The sequence below is a fragment of the Corythoichthys intestinalis genome, chromosome 7 (assembly GCF_030265065.1).
Source record: "Corythoichthys intestinalis isolate RoL2023-P3 chromosome 7, ASM3026506v1, whole genome shotgun sequence".
In the NCBI taxonomy this organism is placed as follows: Eukaryota; Metazoa; Chordata; class Actinopteri; order Syngnathiformes; family Syngnathidae; genus Corythoichthys; species Corythoichthys intestinalis.
This window is the reverse complement of record NC_080401.1, coordinates 60,257,913-60,280,897: the sequence shown is the minus strand read 5'-3', so window position 1 is coordinate 60,280,897 and position 22,985 is coordinate 60,257,913. Positions and strand designations below refer to the sequence as shown.

Here is a 22,985-nt window from a genome sequence, read left to right as displayed (position 1 = left end):
CTGATACTAATACCAGATTGGCTTCCAATGACGTTAACAGACGTCCAAACCATTTGAAGGAGGAGTTCCGGACCCTCCCGCTTCAAATGAATTGAAAGTCTAATGGCGATCAACTCATTTCAAATACAGCAGACGGGCGATTGGACTCTTATAGTCAACAACAATCAAAGCGGAGCGGAGATCAGAGACGTAAAATCTTTTTAATTGTTCAAATAGGGGCGGTGTCAAAGTGGGCGGGTCTTCCTTAAGTGGGCGTGGCCGGCAGCGGCACGAAGGCTCCTCTCATGCGGGGAATTTTCAGGTGACCGATCGAGCGGCCTTTTCAGTCCCTCCGGTCACGACAATTGTCCCGAAGCCAAAGAAAAAGTCGACCCCGGCACCCCCGCTCAACCGTGTCCTGTGTGCAAAACACCACACATACACAATCAGCTTCTTCCGCTCCAACCCCTCCAAACCAACAAAAGGGTGCATTGCATTAAATCAAGTTTTAAAAATTTACAATATGTATTTTTGTTTGTTCATATATAAAAAAATGTTTTTAAATAAAACAATTTCGATTTCCTTTGAGAATTAACCGTTTTTACTTTGACCATACATAACATTGTCAAATTACAACTTATAAGGCTGAAACTCAGTAAACACATCAACAACCTTCCTTGTGCGTTTTTATGAATTAACTCATTGACTACCATTGACGGCGATCGACGTCCAATCAGTTTTGACTGGGAAGAGCTGAAATGTGTTGGTTAAATTGGCTGTTTTTCCAATGGAGTTTGGTCAGGCTGCATTGTTTTTTACATTTAGCTAATGGGCTGCCGGTGATAGACGTCCAATACGTTTCAACTTGGATGGACAGCAGCAATTGTCCAATCAATATTTTTCTGGTTCCCGCTAACTGCTACTTAAAAATCAGTGACCAACTAACATGGTCCAGCTAGCTTCCACGTAAATATCAGTGATCAACTAGCTTGCTCCCACTTGACTAGCCTGGCTCTGCCAGACTATTCTCCCTGTATTTTTCAAACACTGAGAGAAATAGTCTGGAACCCCTCCCATTAACGGCCTTTTCGAGCAGATACAAAATCAATCGACAAATCAGATTCGTTTATTTGCGTCACGTGTTCTTCACAAGCAACGTCACTCTTGCGAGTCGAAAGTCGTCCCTTCAGCAACACAGACGGTGAACGGCAGAGCCGAGAATATGTTCCAGTCCACGGTAAAATCAGTTTTAAATGACCAAAAACACATCGACACGAGTCACTGACAACAATCTGTCTCGCGCTAGCCATGTCGAATAAACTCCGCTCTCTTCGTATGTTTACTTCCGCGCGCAAGTCCGTCATCCTGAAGTCGCCATTTTACTAACGTCACGTCTGCCCGTCGCTGATTGGTCCACTCCGCTGTCTGTATGCTGTGGCTTGCTCCGCCCTGGAAATTGTTTCCGTGGGAAGGGTGGCCAGACTCAATAGCTGGAACAGCGTTGAGTCTGGTGTACCAGGCTCCCACTTGACAGCTCCTGCTAACTAGCTTGCGACTACATGCTCCCGCTAGCTTATGCTAAAAAATCATTGGCCAACAAGTTCGCTCCTGCTAGCTTCCGGTAGTTCCGGCTAGCTTCAACTTAGAATTCAGTGATCAACTAGCTTGCGCCCGCTGGCTAGCTTTTTTTCTAGCTTGCTTCTACTTGCTCCCGCTAACTTCTGCTTAAAAATCATTGGTCGACTCATCGCAACCACTAGCTCCTGCTAGCTTCTACTTCAAAATCAGTGAACAACCAGCTTGCTCCCACAAACTAGCTTCCTCTGCCTTGCTTCAACTTGCTCCCACTAGCTTATGCTTAAAAATCATTAGCCAACAAGCTCGCTCCTGCTTAAAAAACATTGGACAACTATCTCGCTACCTCTACTTCCTGCTAGCCTCCTCTTTAAAAACCATTGACCGACTAGCTTGCTCCCCATTAGCTTGCTTCCATTCGCTAGTTCCGGCTAGATAGCTTCCTCTGGCTTCCTTCCACTTACTCCTGCTAGCTTCCAGTAGTTCCTGCTAGCTTTTACTTAAAAAACAGTAACCAACTAGCTTCCTCCAACTTGCCCCTACTAGCTTATGCTTTAAAATCATTGTCCAACAAGCTCGCTCCTGCTAGCTTCCGGTAATTTCTGCTAGTTTCCACTTAGAAATTAGTAACCAACTAGCTTGCTCCCACAAACTAGCTTCCTCTAATTTTCTTTAACTTGCTCCCACTAGCTTATGCTTAAAAATCGTTGGCCAACAAGCTCGCTCCTGCTAGCTTTAGGTGATTTCTGCTAGCTTCCACTTAAAAATCAGTAACCAACTAGCTTGCTCCCGCAAATTAGCTTCCTCTGCCTTGCCTCAACTTGCTCCCACTAGCTGATGCTTAAAAATCATTAGCCAACAAGCTCGCTCCTGCTAGCTTTAGGTGATTTCTGCTAGCTTCCACTTAAAAATCAGTAACCAACTAGCTTGCTCCCACAAACTAGCTTCCTCTAACTTGCTCCCACTAGCTTATGCGTAAAAATCATTGGCCAACGAGCTCGCTCCTGCTTGCTTCAGGTATTTTCTGCTAGCTTCCATTTAAAAATCAGTAACCAACTAGCTTGCTCCCGCAAATTAGCTTCCTCTGCCTTGCCTCAACTTGCTCCCACTAGCTGATGCTTAAAAATCATTAGCCAACAAGCTCGCTCCTGCTTAAAAATGAACTAGCTCGCTACCTCTACTTCCAGCTAGCTTCTGATAGTTCCTGCTAGCCTCCTCTTAAACATCATTGGCCAACTAGCTTGCTCCCCATTAGCTTGCTTCCGTTGGCCAGTTCCCACTAGATAGCTTCCTCTGACTTGCTTCTACTTGCTCCCTCTAGCTTCGGTTTAAAATCATTGGCCAACAAGCTCACTACCACTAGCTTCCAGCAGTTCCCGCTAGCGTTCACTTAAAAAAATTAGTGGCCAATATCATTGGCCAATTAGCTAGCTCCCGCTTTAAAATCATTTGACAGCTAGCTCCCGAGTGATCCTGATAGTTACCGTTAGCTTCCACTTAAAAATCAGTGACCAACCAACTAGCTCCCTCTGGTTCCCACTTAAAAATGTTGGTGGCCTATTAGCTTGATCCTGCTAGACTTCTCATTGATGGGGACGTAGTTGAGGTCACGGTTAGCTGTAGACCAACTTTTTTGACAAATAAATGCCAGAATATTTACAATTATAAGCTCAACGAAGAGGGTTTAAAGTATTTTGAGGTCAACGTTGATTGACAGCTAACAAAACGGTCGTCGGTTCACTCGCTAGGCGTTGAGATTAGCTGACGGACTGCGTTTCTTCTCACCGTGCAAAGGAGGGCGTCACGGCTGCTCATCATTTCCGGCGCTGGGCAAGCGATTACGAATTTGACTCCTGAGCTGCTCGATGAGTTCTGGATTTTCCTGCTGCATCTGTTGAGCGAACTGCTGACCTCTAAAAAAAGTAAAAACTGAGTTAGAGCGCGACCCGGCACTGATCGCCCTCCCGCCAAGGCGTACGTACGCTTGGATGAGTCCCGATAAATCCCTGCCCGACGCCGCTCCCGGGAGACCTCCCGGGACTCCGCCTCCCCCTCCGGTGCCTCCGGCGCCACCGCCGTACGCTCCCGACATCATTCCCGACATCCTGAAAGCGAGACCGTAAGAAACTGACAAGAAACAGGAGAGCGCGCAGGCGGCACTTACATCTGCTGGACCTGAGGGTTTGTCATCAGTGACGACGCCTGCGAAAAAAAGCTTAGAGTTATGAGCGAGGGTGCCGAGCCGGTTGGAGAATCATCATAAATTTAGCATTGTGATTTTTATTTCCTTGTGGTGGCTTCTAGTTTACTTAGGTACAGGACACTATTCTTCTGAAAACTAAATAAATGACCAACGTCACAACTTGATTAAGCCAACGGAAGGACATCATCTGCATTAAGCAGAGATGCAATACTGAGGCCACCAAAGACGGACCCCCTCAACACCTCCTAGATGTTCTGTCCATAAAAGTTATGAACAGAACCTCTGACATAGGGCAAAGTCCAACCTTCGCTGGAAACTGATCCAACTTTCGGCTACATGGACCAAACTCTGACACCGGTCATACAGGGACCAAACCCTGCGTATCAGAGATTCCGATACCCCATACTCCCGGAACATCCCCCACTGGACTAGCCAGGGGACAAGGTCCAAGTCCCATGAAACCCTGAGAACCCTGGTCAGGATACAGAGCCGATCCACTTTTCCATGGCCAGAATGAAAACCGCACTGCTCCTCCTGAATCAGACATTTGACTTCCCAAAAGACCCAACCAAAATCATTGGTCAAATAATCGCTACCACTGCTAGCTTCCGGAAATTTCTGCTAGCTTCCACTTAAAAATCAATGACCAACGAGCTTGCTCCTGCAAACTAGCTTCCTTTGCCTTGCTACTACAAGCTCACGCTAGCTTATGCTTAAAAATATTTGGCCAACAAACTCGCTCCTGCTAGGTTCCGGTAGTTCCAGCTAGCTTCTACTTAAAAATCAATGCTCAAATAGCTTGCTCCCACTAGTTAGCTTCCTCTAGCTTGCTTTTACTTGTTCCCGATAGCTTCTGCTTAAAAATCATTGGCCAACTAATCTTTACCACTAGGCTCCTGATAGCTTCCAGTAATTTCTGCTAGCTTCCACTTCAAAATCTGTAACCAACTAGTTTGCTCCCGCTAGCTTCTACTAAAAAAATCAGTGACCAACTAGCTTGCTCCAGCTAGCTAGCTTCCTCTAGCTTGCTTTTACTTGTTCCCGATAGCTTCTGCTTAAAAATCATTGGTCAACTAATCTTTACCACTAGCTTCTGCTAGCGTCCAGTAATTTCTGCTAGCTTCCACTTCAAAATCAGTAACCAATTAGCTTGCTCCAGCTAGCTTCCACTTAAAAATCAGTGACAAACTAGCTTGCTCCCGCAAACCAGCTTCCTCTGCCTTGCTACTACACGTTCCCGCTAGCTTATGCTTAAAAATCATTTGCCAACAAGCTCACTCCTGCTAGCTTCTACTTAAAAATCATGAATCAACTAGTATGCTACCTCTGGCTAGCATTTACTTGTTACCGCTAGCTTTTGCTTAAATTGGCCACATAATCGCAATCAGTAACCAACTAGCTTGCTCCCGCCAGCTTCCAATCTAAAATCAGAAACCAACTAGCTTGCTCTAGCAAACCAGCTTCCTCTGCCTTGCTTCCACTTGCTCCCGCTAGCTTCTGCTCAAAAATCATTTGCCAACAAGCTAGCTTCTGCTTAAAAATCATTGGTCATCTAACAGAACTCGCCAGGGGACACTGTCCAAAACATATGTAGACTGGTTGGGCCAACTCCCATGAAACCCTGAGAACACTGGTCAGGGTACAGAGCCAATCCACTGTTCCACAGCCAGAATGAAAACCACACTGCTCCTCCTGAATCAGACATTCGACTTACCGATAGACCCTCCCGTCCAGTACCCGTGAATAGACCTTCCCAGGGAGGCTGAGGAGTGTCAATCATGAAACTCTTGTCACTGGGGTCCTTTCCCTGTGCACTGACCCAACCAGGTAAACCATTTTTCCCTCCCAACGCTGGTGATCTTGAGCCAGGAGTTCTGTATCCTCCAGAGCAGGGGTCTGCAAACCTGGATCAGGATCGTTATCAGGCTCCTGCAGAGCTTGCTGATTTGATCATTTGATTCAGGTGTGTTAAAGGAGGGAGGCATGGAAAACAAGCTGGAGAGCGGCTCTCGAGCACCAGGGTTGCAGACCCCTGCTCCAGAGTAACTTTGTGGTGTTGGAGGTCATCCGCGATGACATCGAACGCAAGGCTTGCTTCAGGGTCGTTTCCAGCCAGCGACCTGTGGATCTAACTGTAGAATGGTCTTTGTGGGATGGTCGGGAGGAAGGCGGAGAACATGTCTAAACCAGCTTATTTGGTTCTGTGCAGCCTAGGATGATGTCCTTGGCTGGCTGATGCGGGTTCTGAGCGCATTACTGGAAATCCGCTCGGGCCACCTGATGTTTTTAATGGGCCTGAGGGGCCCTGCCATAAAAGGCACCTAGTCTTGCAGCCAGAGTCGTATTTAAGAGCCATGTAGCAGAATAGAAAGTACGGCAGAGTGTTAAATCCAGAGCTTCATCTTACGGGAGATGGTGTGGTGCAACCAGAGTGGTTTCAAAAGACACTGCATAGCTGAGACTGCCAGGGCTCTTCTGCAAATCTCTGGTTTTGGGTTGCCGTTGTTTGTTACTCCAGACCCATGATACACATAGTTCTTGAGGAGTGTGATCCCCCTATTATTGGAACACACCCTCCGATCGTATTTTTCAAATGGGACACCACCACCCCGGTCTGCCGATCCAGAGGTACTGATGTTGCAGAGTCGTGTCAACCAAGACGACCCTCCAACTCTCACTGGAAGGATTCATAGCCGAGAGTGAAACGGTTGCGATGAGAATCAGCACCTCTAAATCTGAGACCATGGTTCTCAGTCGGGTAAAGGTGGAATGCCGTCTCTGGGTCAGGGATGAGGGTTTCCTCAAGTAGAGGGGTTTAAGTTTCTCAGGGTCGTGTTCACAAGTGAGGGGGAAAATAGAACGGGAGATCAACAGGTGGATCGGTGCGGCATCTGCAGTGAGGCGGACTTTGCATTGGTCCATCGTGGTGTAGAGGGAGCTGAGCCGAAAGGCGAAGCTCTCCATTTACTGGTCAATTTAAGTTCCTGCCCTCACCTGGAGTCACAAGATGTGGGTCGTGACCGAAAGAACAAAATCCTGGATACAGGCGGCTGAAAACAGTTTCAACCGTAGGCGATCCGGGTTCTTTCTTAGAGATAAGGTGAGAAGCTCGGTCATCCAGGAGGGGCTTGGAGTAGAGCCAAAGCTTCTCCGCATTGAGAGGAGCCAGATGGGATGGCTCGGGCAACTAATTACGATCCCTGGTGAGGTTTTCCAGGCATGTCCCTCTTGGAATACGCCACAGAGAAGACCCAGGACACACTTGGGAGAGAGTCTCGCCTCTGGCCTGGGGATGCCTTAGGATTCCCCAAGTGGATGAAGTGGCTGGGGAAAGGAATGTCTGGGGTTCTCTGCTGAAGCTCCTGCCCCCACGACCCGACCTCGGATAAGCGGGAGAAAATGGATGGAAATTTTTTTAAAAGACTTACCATGTTCATGAAACTGGGATTACTCAGCAGTCCGGCGAGGTCCATGCCGCCCATTCCAGCAGTCTGAAAAACACAGCGTACGTGAACGCGTGCGCGCACATTCCGCGTGCTCGTAAGGCGCTTCATCGCTTACAGGACTGGCGGCGTCCATCTTGTCCTCAGCGATCTTGAGGTTGGACTTGTACGAGTCATTGTCCGGGTCCAGTTCCAGAGCTTTCTTGTAGAAGGTCACCGCCTCCGCGTGCTTGTTCAGACTCGCCAACGCCAACCTGCGACGCCATCATGTGGATTCTTATTTTTTTTTTTTCTAAGCTTTTTATAAAGAATAAAACCTTCAAACTGCTCAAAAATTAACAGGATAAAGTGACCCAAAAAGTACAGGAAGTGGCTTGGGAATGCCCCAAAAATTATATGAATGGTCACAAAATCGACAACGTGACCCGCAAGTGCCCCAAAAAAGCAAGATAAAGTGACCAAGAAATCAACAGGAAGTGACCCAGAAATGCACCGATATCAACAGGAAGTGAATGAATGTACATATCTTGTCAACCATTTAATTAAAACATGGGCACCTTCTCGTGACAAACTCACTGCAGAAGCATGGAAAGACTCTTCATCGCCCCTACCAAAATGGCCTTAGGGCAGGTGGCCATGTTGGTAGGGGCGAGCTTCCCAGGAAAGTCAGGGCATTGACGTTCAAATGAAGTCACAACTGGGTTATTTCTATCCTGTTCACCTGCTACCAACCTGTCATTTTTGGGCCACTTCCTGTTCATATTGGGGCAATTCCAGATCATTTCTTGTCAATTATGGGCTACTTGTTGATTTTGGGCAAATCCAGGTCACTGCCTGTCAATATTCGGACGTTTCCTGTTAATATTGGGGCACTTCCTGTTTACATTGGGCTAATTCCAGGTCATTTCTTGTCAATTTTGGGCTGTTCTAGGTCACTTTCTGTCAAAATTGGGCCACTTCCTGTTAATATTAGGCTAATACCAGGTCATTTCTTATCAATTTTGGGCTACTCCCTGATCAATTTTGGGCCAATTCCAGGTAATTTCTTGGGGAAATCCGGGCCACTTCCTGTTAATTTTGAGCCACTTTCTGTTAATACTGGGGCAATTCCAGGTCATTTGTTGTTAATTTTGGGCCACTCCCTCTTGATTTTGGGCAAATCCAGGTCACTTCCTGTCAAAATTGGGCCACTTCCTGTTAATATCAGGCTAATACCAGGTGATTTCTTATCAATTTTGGGCTAGTCCCAGATAATTTTGGGCTATTCAGGTTCACTTCCTGTCAATTCCGGTTCACTTCTGATCAATTTTGGGCCAATTCCGGATGACTTCCTGTTCTGGCAAATTCTGGGTCACTTCAGATCAATTTTGGGCAAAGTACAGGTTATTTCCTGTCAATTTAGGGCCACTTCCTGTCAATTTTGGGCCACCCCCTGTTGATTTTGGGCAATTCAGGGATTTTGGGACACTTTCTGTCAATTTCGGTGGGCCAATTCCCTTTCTGTTGATTTTGGGCCTAGTACAGGTCTTTTCTTGTCTATTACGGGCCATTTGTTGATTTTGGGGAAATCCAGGTCACTTCCTGTCAACTTTAGGCCTCTTCCTGTCAATTTCGGGCAACTCCCTGATGATTTTGAGCTATTCCGGGTCACTTCCTGTCAATTCCGGTTCACTTCCGATCAATTTTGGACCAAGTCCAGGTCATTTCCTGTCAATTTTGGGCCACTTCCAGTTGATTTGGGGCAATTCAGGGATTTTGGGACACTTTCTGTCAATTTCGGTGGGCCAATTCCCTTCCTGTTGATTTTGGGCCAAGTACAGGTTAATTCTTGTCAATTACGGGCCACTTGTTGATTTTGGGGAAATCCAGGTCACTTCCTGTCAATTTCGGGCAACTCCCTGATGATTTTGAGCTATTCCGGGTCACTTCCTGTCAATTCCGGTTCACTTCCGATCAATTTTGGACCAAGTCCAGGTAATTTCCTGTCAATTTTGGGCCACTTCCTGTTGATTTGGGGCAATTCAGGGATTTTGGGACACTTTCTGTCAATTTTAGTGAGGCACCTGTCATTTTTTTGGGCAGTTCCGGGCCACTTCCTGTAAATTGCGGGCAATCCCAGGCCACTTCCTATCAATTTCGGGGCAATTTCAGGTCATTTCTTGTCAATTATGGGCCACTTGTTGATTTTGGGGCAACCCAGGTCACTTCCTGTCAATTTTGGGCTATTCCAGGTCCCTTCCTGTCAATTTCAGTTCACATCTGATCAATTTTGGGCAAAGTCCTGGTCATTTCTTGTCAATTTTGGGCCACTGCTTGTTGATTTCGGGCATTTCCGGTGCACTTCCTGTCAATTTTGGGCCAAGTCCAGGTCATTTCTTGTCAATTATCGGGCATTTGTTTTTTTTGGGCAATCCAGGTCACGTCCTGTCAATATTGGGCCACTTCCTATTAACATTCCAGGTCATTTTGGGCTCCTCTCTGATGACTTTGGGTTATTCCGGGTCACTTCCTGTCAATTCCGAGTCACTTCCGATCAATTTTGGGCCAAGTCCAGGTCATTTGTTGTCGGTTTTGGGCCACTTCCTGTTGATTTTGGGCAATTCCAGGTCACTTCCAGTTAATTTTCAGGCATTTATGAGTCACTTTCTCTTAAGTTTATGTCATTTCTTCTCACCCCATCCTGCCGTAAGCTTTGCTGTAGTTGGGGTCGATGCCGATGGCCTGCTCGCAGTCCTGGACCGCCCCCGCGTAATTACCCAGCTTGCTCAGCGCCGCCGCCCTGCGTGCAAAACACAACCCGGATAAAAATTACCGGACGGGACGTGCGACGGCGTAGAGCTCACCTGTTGCAGTAGTAGACGGCGTTCTGCGGGTTGACGGCGATGGCTTTAGAGTAAAACTCCACGGCGGCGGCATAGTTTTCCACTTTCATTTGATCGTTACCTGCACGGGCCAGAGAGTGTCAGCGAGGCCTCGAGGGCGCCCTCGAACGCATCAGAGCGGCATTACCGTCGTTCTTGAGTCGCTCGGCCTCGGCCCGTTCATCGTCGCCGACGGTGTTGACGGTGGCGTTGTTGTTCACCTGCGACTGATACAAAACCAATAAATATTTGACTCTTGAAGAGGCATTTTTACCCCCCCCCCCCCCCCCCAAAAAAAAAATCTTCATTTTGGAGCCACTCAGCTCTTTCAGTGCCATTGACATACAATAAAGTAAAATGTTTAAAATAAACAGGAAGTGACCCGATATCAAGAGGAAGTGAACCTTGAAATGTCTTAAAATAAACAGGAAGTGACCAGATATCTACAGGAAGTCCAAAATGCTTCACAAATCAACAGGAAGAGACCACGAACTGCCTCCATATCAACAGGAACTAGCCCAATATCAAGAGGAAGTTAACCATGTAATGCCACAAATTAAACGGGAAGTGACCTGATTTTGTACAGGAAGTCTGAGAAGCCTCAAAAACAGGAAGTGACCCTGAAATGCTCCCAAATCAACAGGAAATAACCTAATGTATATAGGAAGTGGACCCTGGAATGCCTCAAAATCAACAGGAAGTGGCCCAATATCAGGAGGAAGTGAACCCTGTAACGCCTCAAAATAAACAGGAAGTGACTCAATATCTACAGGAAGTCTGTGATGCCTCAAAAAAAGGAAGTGACCCAAAATGTACAGGAAGTGATCCTGAAATGCTCCCAAATCAACAGGAAATGACCTAATGTATATAGGAAGTGAAGCCTGGAATGCCTCAAAATCAACAGGAAGTGGCCCAAAATCAACAGAAAGTGAACCCTGTATTGCCACAAAATAAACGGGAAGTGACCTGATTTTGTACAGGAAGTCTGAGAAGCCTCAAAACAGGAAGTGACCCAAAATGTACAGGAAATGACCCTGAAATGCTCCCAAATCAACAGGAAATCACCTAATGTATATAGGAAGTGAACCCTTGAATGCCTCAAAATCAACAGTAAGTGGCCCAAAATAAACAGGAAGTGACCCGATTACTACAGAAAGTCTAATGTATCTCAAAATGAACAGGAAGTTAACCTCAAATACCTCAAAATCAACAGAAAGTGACCCTGGAACGCCTCAAAATCAACAGGAAGTTACCCAATATCTATAGGAAGTCCGAGATGCCGCAAAATCAACAGGAAGTGATCAAAAATCAAAAGGAAGTGACCCTAAAATTCCTCAAAATCAACAGGAAGTGGCCCAATATCAAGAGGAAGTGAACACTGTAATGCCACAAAATAAACGGGACGTGACCTGATTTTATACAGGAAGTCTGAGATGCCTCAAAAACAGGAAGTGACCCAAAATGTACAGGAAGTGACCCTGAAATGCTCCCAAATAAACAGGAAATGACCTAATGTGTACAGGAAGTGACCCTGAAATACCTCAAAATCAACAGGAAGTGACCCAAAATCAACAGGAAGTGACCCTGGAACGCCACAAAATCAACAGGAAGTTACCCAATATCTACATGAAGTCCGAGATGCCGCAAAATCAACCGGAAGTTACCAAAAAAAAAAATCAACAGGAAGTGACCCTGAAATTCCTCAAAATCAACAGGAAGTGGCCCAATATCAACAAGAAGTGACCTTTTTTCTACAGGAAGTCTAAAATACCTCAAAAACAACAGGAAGCTACCCAAAATCAACAGAAAGTGAACCCTGTAATGCATCAAAATCAACAGGAAGTGACCCAATATCAATAGGAAAAGAACACTGAAATGACCCCAAAATCAACAGGAAGTGACCCCGGAACGCCTCAAAATCAACAGGAAGTCACCCAATATCTACATGAAGTCCGAGATGCCGCAAAATCAACCGGAAGTTACCAAAAAAATCAACAGGAAGTGACCCTGAAATTCCTCAAAATCAACAGGAAGTGACCCTGGAACGCCTCAAAATCAACAGGAAGTTACCCAATATCTACATGAAGTCCGAGATGCCGCAAAATCAACCGGAAGTTACCAAAAAAATCAACAGGAAGTGACCCTGAAATTCCTCAAAATCAACAGGAAGTGGCCCAATATCAACAAGAAGTGACCTTTTTTCTACAGGAAGTCTAAAATACCTCAAAAACAACAGGAAGCTACCCAAAATCAACAGGAAGTGACCCAATATCAACAGGAAAAGAACACTGAAATGACCCCAAAATCAACAGGAATTGACCCTGGAACGCCTCAAAATCAACAGGAAGTTACCCAATATCTACATGAAGTCCGAGATGCCGCAAAATCAACCGGACGTTACCAAAAACATCAACAGGAAGTGACCCAATGTCAACAGGAAAAGAACACTGAAATGACCCCAAAATCAACAGGAATTGACCCTGGAACGCCTCAAAATCAACAGGAAGTTACCCAATATCTACATGAAGTCCGAGATGCCGCAAAATCAACCGGACGTTACCAAAAACATCAACAGGAAGTGACCCAATGTCAACAGGAAAAGAACACTGAAATGACCCCAAAATCAACAGGAATTGACCCTGGAACGCCTCAAAATCAACAGGAAGTTACCCAATATCTACATGAAGTCCAAGATGCCGCAAAATCAACCGGAAGTGACCCAAAAAAATCAACAGGAAGTGACCCTGAAATTCCTCAAAATCAACAGGAAGTGGCCCAAAATGTACAGGAAATGACCCTGAAATGCTCCCAAATCAACAGGAAATGACCTAATGTATATAGGAAGTGAACCCTTGAATGCCTCAAAATCAACAGTAAGTGGCCCAAAATAAACAGGAAGTGACCCGATTACTACAGAAAGTCTAATGTATCTCAAAATGAACAGGAAGTTACCCTGAAATACCTCAAACTCAACAGGAAGTGACCCTGGAACGCCTCAAAATCAACAGGAAGTTAGCCAATATCTACAGGAAGTCCGAGATGCCGCAAATCAACAGGAAGTGATCAAAAATCAACAGGAAGTGACCCTAAAATTCCTCAAAATCAACAGGAAGTGGCCCAATATCAAGAGGAAGTGAACCCTGTAATGCCACAAAATAAACGGGACGTGACCTTATTTTTTACAGGAAGTCTGAGATGCCTCAAAAACAGGAAGTGACCCAAAATGTACAGGAAGTGACCCTGAAATGCTCCCAAATTAACAGGAAATGACCTAATGTGTACAGGAAGTGACCCTGAAATACCTCAAAATCAACAGGAAGTGACCCAAAATCAACAGGAAGTGACCCTGGAACGCCACAAAATCAACAGGAAGTTACCCAATATCTACATGAAGTCCGAGATGCCGCAAAATCAACCGGAAGTTACCAAAAAAAAAATCAACAGGAAGTGACCCTGAAATTCCTCAAAATCAACAGGAAGTGGCCCAATATCAACAAGAAGTGACCTTTTTTCTACAGGAAGTCTAAAATACCTCAAAAACAACAGGAAGCTACCCAAAATCAACAGAAAGTGAACCCTGTAATGCATCAAAATCAACAGGAAGTGACCCAATATCAACAGGAAAAGAACACTGAAATGACCCCAAAATCAACAGGAAGTGACCCTGGAACACCTCAAAATCAACAGGAAGTTACCCAATATCTACATGAAGTCCGAGATGCCGCAAAATCAACCGGACGTTACCAAAAACATCAACAGGAAGTGACCCAATGTCAACAGGAAAAGAACACTGAAATGACCCCAAAATCAACAGGAATTGACCCTGAAACGCCTCAAAATCAACAGGAAGTTACCCAATATCTACATGAAGTCCGAGATGCCGCAAAATCAACCGGAAGTGACCCAAAAAAATCAACAGGAAGTGACCCTGAAATTCCTCAAAATCAACAGGAAGTGGCCCAAAATGTACAGGAAATGACCCTGAAATGCTCCCAAATCAACAGGAAATGACCTAATGTATATAGGAAGTGAACCCTTGAATGCCTCAAAATCAACAGTAAGTGGCCCAAAATAAACAGGAAGTGACCCGATTACTACAGAAAGTCTAATGTATCTCAAAATGAACAGGAAGTTACCCTGAAACAACTCAAAATCAACAGGAAGTGACCCTGGAACGCCTCAAAAACAACAGGAAGTTACCCAATATCTACAGGAAGTCAGAGATGCCGCAAAATCAACAGGAAGTGACCTTGAAATTCCTCAAAATCAACAGGAAGTGGCCCAATATCAAGAGGAAGTGAACCCTGTAATGCCAAAAAATAAACAAGACGAGACCTGCTTTTGTACAGGAAGTCTGAAATGCCTCAAAAACAGGAAGTGACCCAAAATGTACAGGAAGTGACCCTGAATTGCTCCCAAATCAACAGGAAATGACCTAACGTGTAAAGGAAGTGAACCCTGGAATGCCTCAAAATCAAAAGGAAGTTACCCAAAATCAACAGGAAGCGAACCCTGTAATGCATCAAAATCAACAGGAAGTGACCCAATATCAACAGGAAAAGAACACTGAAATGACCCCAAAATCAACAGGAAGTAAACCTTGTAATGTCCCAAAATAAACAGGAAATGACCCAATTTCTACAAGTCAGTGATTCCTCAAAAACAGGAAGTGACCCAAAATGTATAGGAAGTGACCCTGTAATGCCCCAAAATAAACAGGAAGTGACCCCTGGAATGCCTCAAAATCAACAGGAAGTGACCCAATATCAACAAAAAGTGAACCCCAAATGCCCCAAAATAAACAGGAAGTGACCCAATAAGCACATTGCTCAGTATTTTCCACAATAAAAGGAACACCTTTATATCAATCAATATTGGCTAATCATAGCACGACATTCTCTTAAGCGCAGCTCCATCTAGTGGATGCATAACGCAACCCCAACCACTCCTACTACTGCCCCTTAATAATGTGCTGCACCCTTTGTATGAGAACAGTTTTAACATGGGCCTTTCATTGAAGGAAAAATAGAGACGAGGGAAGCGCCGTCGCTTACCGAAGTCTCCCGAGTGGCGTCGGCGAAGATCTCGGGTAACGTGAGGGGGACGGCGAGGCTCCGGTCGTCCGCCGACACTTCGAATGCCGTCTCCAGACATTGGACGGCCACTGCGGCGAGAGGGAGAGACGGCGGCTTTGAGACCGGAGGACCCGGCGGCAGCATTCGGCATCAAGCCACTCACCTTCCAGGCTCTCCTGCGCTCCCGATGACAAATTCCCAGAACTCAGCTGGTCGTGGAGGAAGCTGATGATGGAGAAGGCCAGACGCTTGTTGTCGCTCATGGCGGCACTCGGACGCACGCGCGCACGCCGCGCCCCCTTTGCTGGATATCACATTTAATCTTCTATTAGCGATGTCAATTGCAATAAAACGTGAGCATTTCCTCCAAGTTAGAATGAATTGGACGTCTATTGTTGTCAATGTTCGGCAATACCTTCATTTTGGGTTACTTCCTGTTGATTTCTGGTCACTTCCTGTACAGTTTAGGGACATTTCCTGTCTATTTTAGATTGTTTACTGTTGATTTGAGGGCTTTTCCACGTCATTTCCTGTTTACTGTTCACTTCCTGTTCATTTTGGGGCAGTTCCATGTCAATCCTGTCGTTTTTTGACCAACTTCCTGTACAGTTTGGGGCCTTCCTGGTAGAGGATAGATTTTGTGCCCGAACCCGGTCGGGTCGGGCCCACATTTTAAGCATTCACGTTCGGGTCAAGTCGGGTCGGGCCGCCATGCCGGACTAATAAATTATTTTTAAAAAATAATAATAATAAATAAAAATACATGAATAAATAAATAAATAAAAATTTGGAGAGCAGGCTCTCTGTATTGCGCTTTTGCTTGTGCGTGTGTGCACGAACGCCGTGGCGCCGGCCGCTTTTTGTTCTTGTCCTCCCTCTCTGCACCGAGTGTACACAACTCATCCTCTTGGTACTTTTCCAATTTGGAGCAGAAAGAAGCTAAAAACAAACTGAAGACGAGGGAGTGGAAGAGGCAAGAATTTCATTTGATCGTGGAAGATGCAACAAAAAACTGTGTCGGCTTCGTCGAATGTAACAAGTGCGGCACATTGCTCTCGTACAACAGCAAAAAGACTGGCACTTCGACGCTGAGTATGGAGATAGAATAGTGCCAAAAGAAGTGAGGTTGTAAAATGAAAATTCTTCCTGTAAAATGACCATTTTTAACTAAAAAACACTTGTATTACCGACTTTTTCCTTTTGTAATAAACATGAAAAAAACACAATGTAAAAAATACATTATACAAGTGTTTTTTTTCCAATTACAAGTGATTTTTTTTGTTCTACGGGTGTTTTTTCTTAGCTACAGGTTAAAAAGTTTTGTCTCACCCTTGTCGCGTTTTATGAGACAAAAAAAATACTCGTAACCTAGTTTTAAAATAAAAACATACCTGTAAAATGACTCATCTTAACTAAAAAACACTTGTATTTTAACTAAAAAAACACTTGTATTTCCAAATTTTTTCGTTGTGAAATAAACATGAAAAGACAATATTATAAAATTTCTTCAAGTGTTTTTTTTCCTCATTTACAAGTGATTTTTTTTGTTCTACGGGTGTTTTTTCTTAGCTACAGGTTAAAAAGTTTTGTCTCACCCTTGTCGCGTTTTATGAGACAAAAAAAATACTTGTAACCTAGTTTTAAAATAAAAACATACCTGTAAAATGACTCATCTTAACTAAAAAACACTTGTATTTTAACTAAAAAAACACTTGTATTTCCAAATTTTTCGTTGTGAAATAAACATGAAAAAACAATATTAAAAAATTTCTTCAAGTGTTTTTTTCCCCCATTTACAAGTGATTTTTTTATTTTTCTACAGGTGTTTTTTTCTTTGCTACAGGTGAAAAAGTTTCGTCTCACCCCTTGTGGCGTTTTCTGAGACAAAAGTCACTTGTAACCAAAGATGAAAAAATCTACTTGTACATCGAAATAATATGTTGTAAAACACAAAAATATCATTCCAAGTCGTGGTCAAAAGAAGACGTTAGTTAAGAAAGAACACAATCTAGTGAATAGTTCTTCGGGTGTTTTATCTTTAATAATCTACAAGTGTTTTCTGAGCATGTACAACTAAATTTCGGCCCAAGCATGTGATGTGAGGCAAAATTCAGACCAATCGGAACGGCGATTGTTCAGGAGGAGGGCGGGACACACCATTGCCGACCTGCTCCTTCTTGCTTTATTCATCACGGCAGAGTACGACAGAAATGGCAGAGCACGCTCAGGTAAGAAGTTCCGTGGAATTAATGTTTTCTCATGAATGTCATCCATATACCTATGCTTAGCTGAATGATTAGCTACGGTGAATGACCGTCGATTAGCCTACTCCACTTCTTTCGGGTTCCTCCCCCCTTCGTGTACATATCAACTTGGTCCTTAACAAGTAGCTGTCCGTGGCTATGCCTGTAATATTGTCTCAACAAGTGAAGTCCGCATAGCTAATGTAGCTAATTGGCTCGTCGTCGATTTTCGTGCCTTTCTTAGGAAGGCGAAATTCACTTGATGTTGACACGAATTATGATTATATACGCTTGATAAATCTTTAACTGAATGACATTCATGAGAAAACATTAATTCCACGGAACTTCTTACCTGAGCGTGCTCTGCCATTTCTGTCGTACTCTGCCGTGATGAATAAAGCAAGAAGGAGCAGGTCGGCAATGGTGTGTCCCGCCCTCCTCCTGAACAATCGCCGTTCCGATTGGTCTGAATTTTGCCTCACATCACATGCTTGGGCCGAAATTTAGTTGTACATGCTCAGAAAACACTTGTAGATTATTAAAGATAAAACACCCGAAGAACTATTCACTAGATTGTGTTCTTTCTTAACTAACGTCTTCTTTTGACCACGACTTGGAATGATATTTTTGTGTTTTACAACATATTATTTCGATGTACAAGTAGATTTTTTCATCTTTGGTTACAAGTGACTTTTGTCTCAGAAAACGCCACAAGGGGTGAGACGAAACTTTTTCACCTGTAGCAAAGAAAAAAACACCTGTAGAAAAATAAAAAAATCACTTGTAAATGGGGGAAAAAAACACTTGAAGAAATTTTTTAATATTGTTTTTTCATGTTTATTTCACAACGAAAAATTTGGAAATACAAGTGTTTTTTTAGTTAAAATACAAGTGTTTTTTAGTTAAGATGAGTCATTTTACAGGTATGTTTTTATTTTAAAACTAGGTTACAAGTATTTTTTTTGTCTCATAAAACGCGACAAGGGTGAGACAAAACTTTTTAACCTGTAGCTAAGAAAAAACACCCGTAGAACAAAAAAAATCACTTGTAAATGAGGAAAAAAAAACACTTGAAGAAATTTTATAATATTGTCTTTTCATGTTTATTTCACAACGAAAAAATTTGGAAATACAAGTGTTTTTTTAGTTAAAATACAAGTGTTTTTTAGTTAAGATGAGTCATTTTACAGGTATGTTTTTATTTTAAAACTAGGTTACGAGTATTTTTTTTGTCTCATAAAACGCGACAAGGGTGAGACAAAACTTTTTAACCTGTAGCTAAGAAAAAACACCCGTAGAACAAAAAAAATCACTTGTAATTGGAAAAAAAACACTTGTATAATGTATTTTTTACATTGTGTTTTTTTCATGTTTATTACAAAAGGAAAAAGTCGGTAATACAAGTGTTTTTTAGTTAAAAATGGTCATTTTACAGGAAGAATTTTCATTTTACAACCTCACTTCTTTTGGCACTATTCTATCTCCATACTGAGCAGGCATCTTAACAGCTGTGCGGGCAAAAAAGAAACTGCTCAAACATCTTTATTATCCTTTGTTTCGAGGGCCGCGCCTCTTCGAGTAAAGCAGAAAATAATGGAGAAGTGCGGCAATTTTATTTCTGCACGACGACGACCAAAAAATATAACCAGTGTAAGTATAACCCATAATATCCTGCTGTTAAAATCGCCATTTTTAGTCAGAGCCGGTCTAATTATTTTACAGTAATAAAGAGCAAGACATGAGGCGGGGGCCGCAAGTTGCCGACTGCAGACAAGGCCAGCCAGCAGTTTAAAGCTTTTATTTCATTTTTATTTTTTATTTTGGTATTGATGTCGTTACAATAAAGAATGTTATTTCAAAGCATTTGTAGTTTTATTTATTTTTTTTGCTGATGTTCCCTCTCCTTGTCAGAGAGGCGCGTCCATGTGAGAACAATATCCCACACACTCAGAAATATGTTTAACAAACTTTCCCAGCGTTATTTCGTTGAGTGAATGCTTTGATAATTCTCAAAAAAATATGTAGATTATTTAAACATTAAGAAAACTTGCGTTTTTTTCTGCCAACTCGAAGAAATGAAAATAAATTGCTGCTGCTGAGTTTTTTCCGCGTCACTCAAAAAAAAAAAAAAAAATCGGGTTTTTCGGGCTCGGGCCTGCAAATCTAGTTAAGTGATCGAGCTCGGGCCGGGTCGGGCCTCAATACCAGCGGGCCGTGTCGGGTCGGGCTGGATTTTTTAGGCCCGAACTAGGCTCTACTTCCTGGGTCACTTCCTGTATATTTTTTATCACTTCCAGTTAGGCCTGAACGATATTGGGAAAAACTATTGCTGCGATTTTTTGGGGGGTTGCGATATATTGCGATATTAAAAAATATATATATATTTATATATATATATATATTTTTTTTTTAAAGAAATTTTTACTAGATGACTTGAATAGCTGTTTGGAAAGACTTTGGATGACTCATCATGACCACATTGTACAGTATTCCATCGTTTTTCGCTGTTAATAGGGACCAGAACCCACCGCGATAAGTGGAAAAACCGCAAAGTAGCGCATAACCAACCCCCCCACCCCCAATTTTTTGGGTGTGTGTGTGCTCAAGGTATTTATTCAGATCTAGCACTGGAAAGAGATACATATAAGACATGTTTTTTCTCACTTTTTTCCCCCAAAGTATGATTTTTAAAAATGCATGTGTATATATTAGGGCTGTCAAAATTATCGCGTTAACGGGCGGTAGTTTTTTAAATTAATCACGTTAAAATATTTGACGCAATTAACACACAAATGCCCCGCTCAAACAGATTGACAACACAGTGAAATGTGTACTTGTGTTTTTCGGAGTTTTAGCGCCCTCTGCTGGCGCTTGGGTGCGACTGATTTTATAGGCTTCAGCACCCATGAGCATTGTGTAGGTAATTTTGACATCAACAATGGCGGGCTACTAGCTTATTTTTTGATTGAAAATTTTATAAATTTTATTAAAACGAAAACATTAAGAGGGGTTTTAATATAAAATTTATATAACTTGTACTAACAATCATCTTTTAAGAACTACAAGTCTTTCTATCCATGGATCGCTTTAACAGAATGTTAATAATGTTAATGCCATCTTGTTGATTTATTGTTATAATAAACAAATACAGTACTTATGTACCGTATGTTGAATGTATATATCCGTCTTGTGTCTTATCTTTCCATTCCAACAATAATTTACAGAAAAATATAGCATATTTTATAGATGGTTTGAATTGCGATTAATTAATTTTTAAGCTGTAATTAACTCGATTAAAATTTTAAATCGTTTGACACCCCTAATATATATATATATATATATATATATATATATTAATGAATGCTTTTTAAGCACTTCAAATGTAATAATTATGATCAATTTTAAACATAACTGTGCCACTGAATCATTTTTAAACAAGAATAAAGTACTGTAGTAGAAAAATACTTGGCTTTATTAAATGCTTCTGTTTACCTAACATGGCTGAAACTCTTGGAGTGACACGTAGAAATTACAAACTCCTCATAATCACTTCTGGGGTTTATTTTATATGTCTTGAACGTCTCCACATTCTCCCCCCACAGACACACACACATTCATCCCAGCCCGCGCTTCCTTGCAGAACCTGTTTAACAAGTTAAACGATGATTGACAGATTGCTGCCCGGCTTCTTTGGCCAGATCAAACCCATCGTTAACTTTAATAAGCACGTGCCGCAGTGACTGAGAGCTGGGAAAGGGGGTGAGAGAGGCTGTGCGAGCGAATGGATTGGAACCCCCCCCCCAAAAAAAATATCGCACGTCCTTGTGATGGGACTATCGCGCATGCGCACATCGCGATGGCGATGTTTAAACGAAATATCGTTAAGGCTTACTTCCAGTTGATTTTAGGGTATCTCCAGTTCACTTCCTGTTGATTTTGGGGGAGTTCCTCGTCAATTCTGTTGTTTTTGGGTAACTTCTGGTTGTTTTTCGGTCACTTCCTGTACAGTTTGGGGCCTTCCTGTATATTTTAGGCCGATTCGAGGAGGTTTACGTAGAAAAATATTGACCACCAATGGATTTTTTGGGGGGAAAACCCGAGTTGAAACCATTAAAAGTTTAATTGTGAGTTAGATCCTTGTTAATTTTAGGGTACATACGGGTTACTTCCTGTTGATTTTGGGTCATTCTCCTTCTTCCTCAGGCTTGAAATGTTTTTAAGTTTGATTTTTAAATATAATTTTTAATGTTCGCTTATTACTATTATTTTTATGTATCTATTCATATCCCTAATGCATTTTCATGTATCTTTGCTAAATGTAAATCCAGGCATTTAGGGTTTTAGACAAGCGCGCTTGTAGGACTTTTATCAAACACCGAATCAAATCCTAAAAAAATATTCTGTAATAAAGCCCTACAAGAAAAAATACTAAAAAACAAGCGCTAACTTCGACACTTAATAAATGGAAGGATCGGACCTATTTCGTCAAATATTGTGCACAAAAAGATTAAAAGGAAAACAGTTCATTCTCCTGTCAAATAGCTCAAACAAGGCCACGCGCAAAGCTAGCTGCTAGCAAGCTAATCAGCCACTCGGCTCATCGAGCGCAACGTCTTAGTCAAAATGACGCTAGCCTAGCCAGAAACGAAAGGAGAACGATTGTCGTCTTACCGATTATCGGAGCTTTTCACACGCGGTGAGACAATTTTGTTGGACTTTGTTTTCGCTGCTTCTTCCGCTCCTCCGAGCCAAACACTTTACAGGCGCTCGACTATGACGTCACAAAGAGCGACCACTCCAGCCCAGCGCTTTCCTTCCCATCCATCGTTAGCATATTCTTAAGAAAGTCAGCATATCCTCAAATAAACGTTTATGAGCATAATCGATCACCGATTAAAAGCCCATAAAATACTGTAATTACGTGTGATTTACACTCCAAGCCGACAGGCGGCGTCTTCAATAAAAAAATGGTGTTCTTGTTCCCTAAAAAGTCGAAGTTCGCCGACGCTGTGCGCGCATAGATAACGAAGGTATAGACTCAGAGGTGAAAAGAGGATGGCCGTGGTCGGCCATTTTGAGTCAGTGCCACTCTTTAACCATAACGTTGTAATCAATTTGAAACAGCTTGGTTTTTCACAAATGTCAGAGATGCAGTGAGTTAACTGCATACTTAACTCTTTGGCTGCCATTGACGGCGTTAGACGTCCAATTCATTTAGACTGGTAGGTGCGAACAAACATACTTGCGGGTTTTGGGTCACTTCCTGGACAAGTCGAGGCGTTCCAAGGTCAATCCATTTTGGACCATTTTCTGTTGATTTTGGCATTTAGGATCACTTGCCATTCATTGGTAACTTCATGTTAATTTTGGGGCACTTCCAGGTCACTTCCTGTTGATTATGAGGCATTTCCAGGTCACTTCCTGTTGATTTTGGGTCACTTCCTATTTGTTTTGGGGCACTTACAGGCGACTTTCGGTATATTTGGAATCATCTCCTCTTGATTTGAGGTCACTTTTGGATCACATACTATTCATTGGTCACTTCCTGTTGATTATGGGGCTTTTCCAGGTCACTTCCTGTAAAATTAAGGTCACTTCCTAGATTT

The 22,985-nt window shown here is 42.8% G+C and overlaps 1 protein-coding gene across 1 annotated transcript; it reads right to left on the bottom strand.

Annotated features, from left to right (window-relative positions):
- Positions 1-181: 181 nt before the first annotated feature.
- Positions 182-22,377, bottom strand: sgta (small glutamine rich tetratricopeptide repeat co-chaperone alpha). Its single transcript, XM_057841442.1, has 12 exons — positions 22,051-22,377; positions 15,300-15,440; positions 15,116-15,225; positions 10,210-10,288; positions 10,044-10,143; positions 9,875-9,979; positions 7,319-7,454; positions 7,186-7,248; positions 3,719-3,756; positions 3,537-3,659; positions 3,340-3,467; positions 182-397 (listed from the first exon to the last, which is right to left on the bottom strand). The coding sequence occupies exons 2-11, from the start codon at positions 15,397-15,399 to the stop codon at positions 3,356-3,358; spliced, it is 966 nt and encodes a 321-aa protein (XP_057697425.1). The 5' UTR covers positions 15,400-15,440; positions 22,051-22,377; the 3' UTR covers positions 182-397; positions 3,340-3,355.
- Positions 22,378-22,985: the final 608 nt, after the last annotated feature.

Coding starts and splice junctions, on each gene's coding strand:
- sgta (XM_057841442.1), bottom strand. CDS start 15,399: ATGAGCGACAACAAGCGTCTGGCCTTCTCCATCATCAGCTTCCTCCAC. Junction 10,144..10,209: donor CGAGCGACTCAAGAACGACG/GTAATGCCGCTC, acceptor TGGCCCGTGCAG/GTAACGATCAAATGAAAGTG. Junction 7,455..9,874: donor AAAGCTTACGGCAGGATGGG/GTGAGAAGAAAT, acceptor ATGGCGTCGCAG/GTTGGCGTTGGCGAGTCTGA.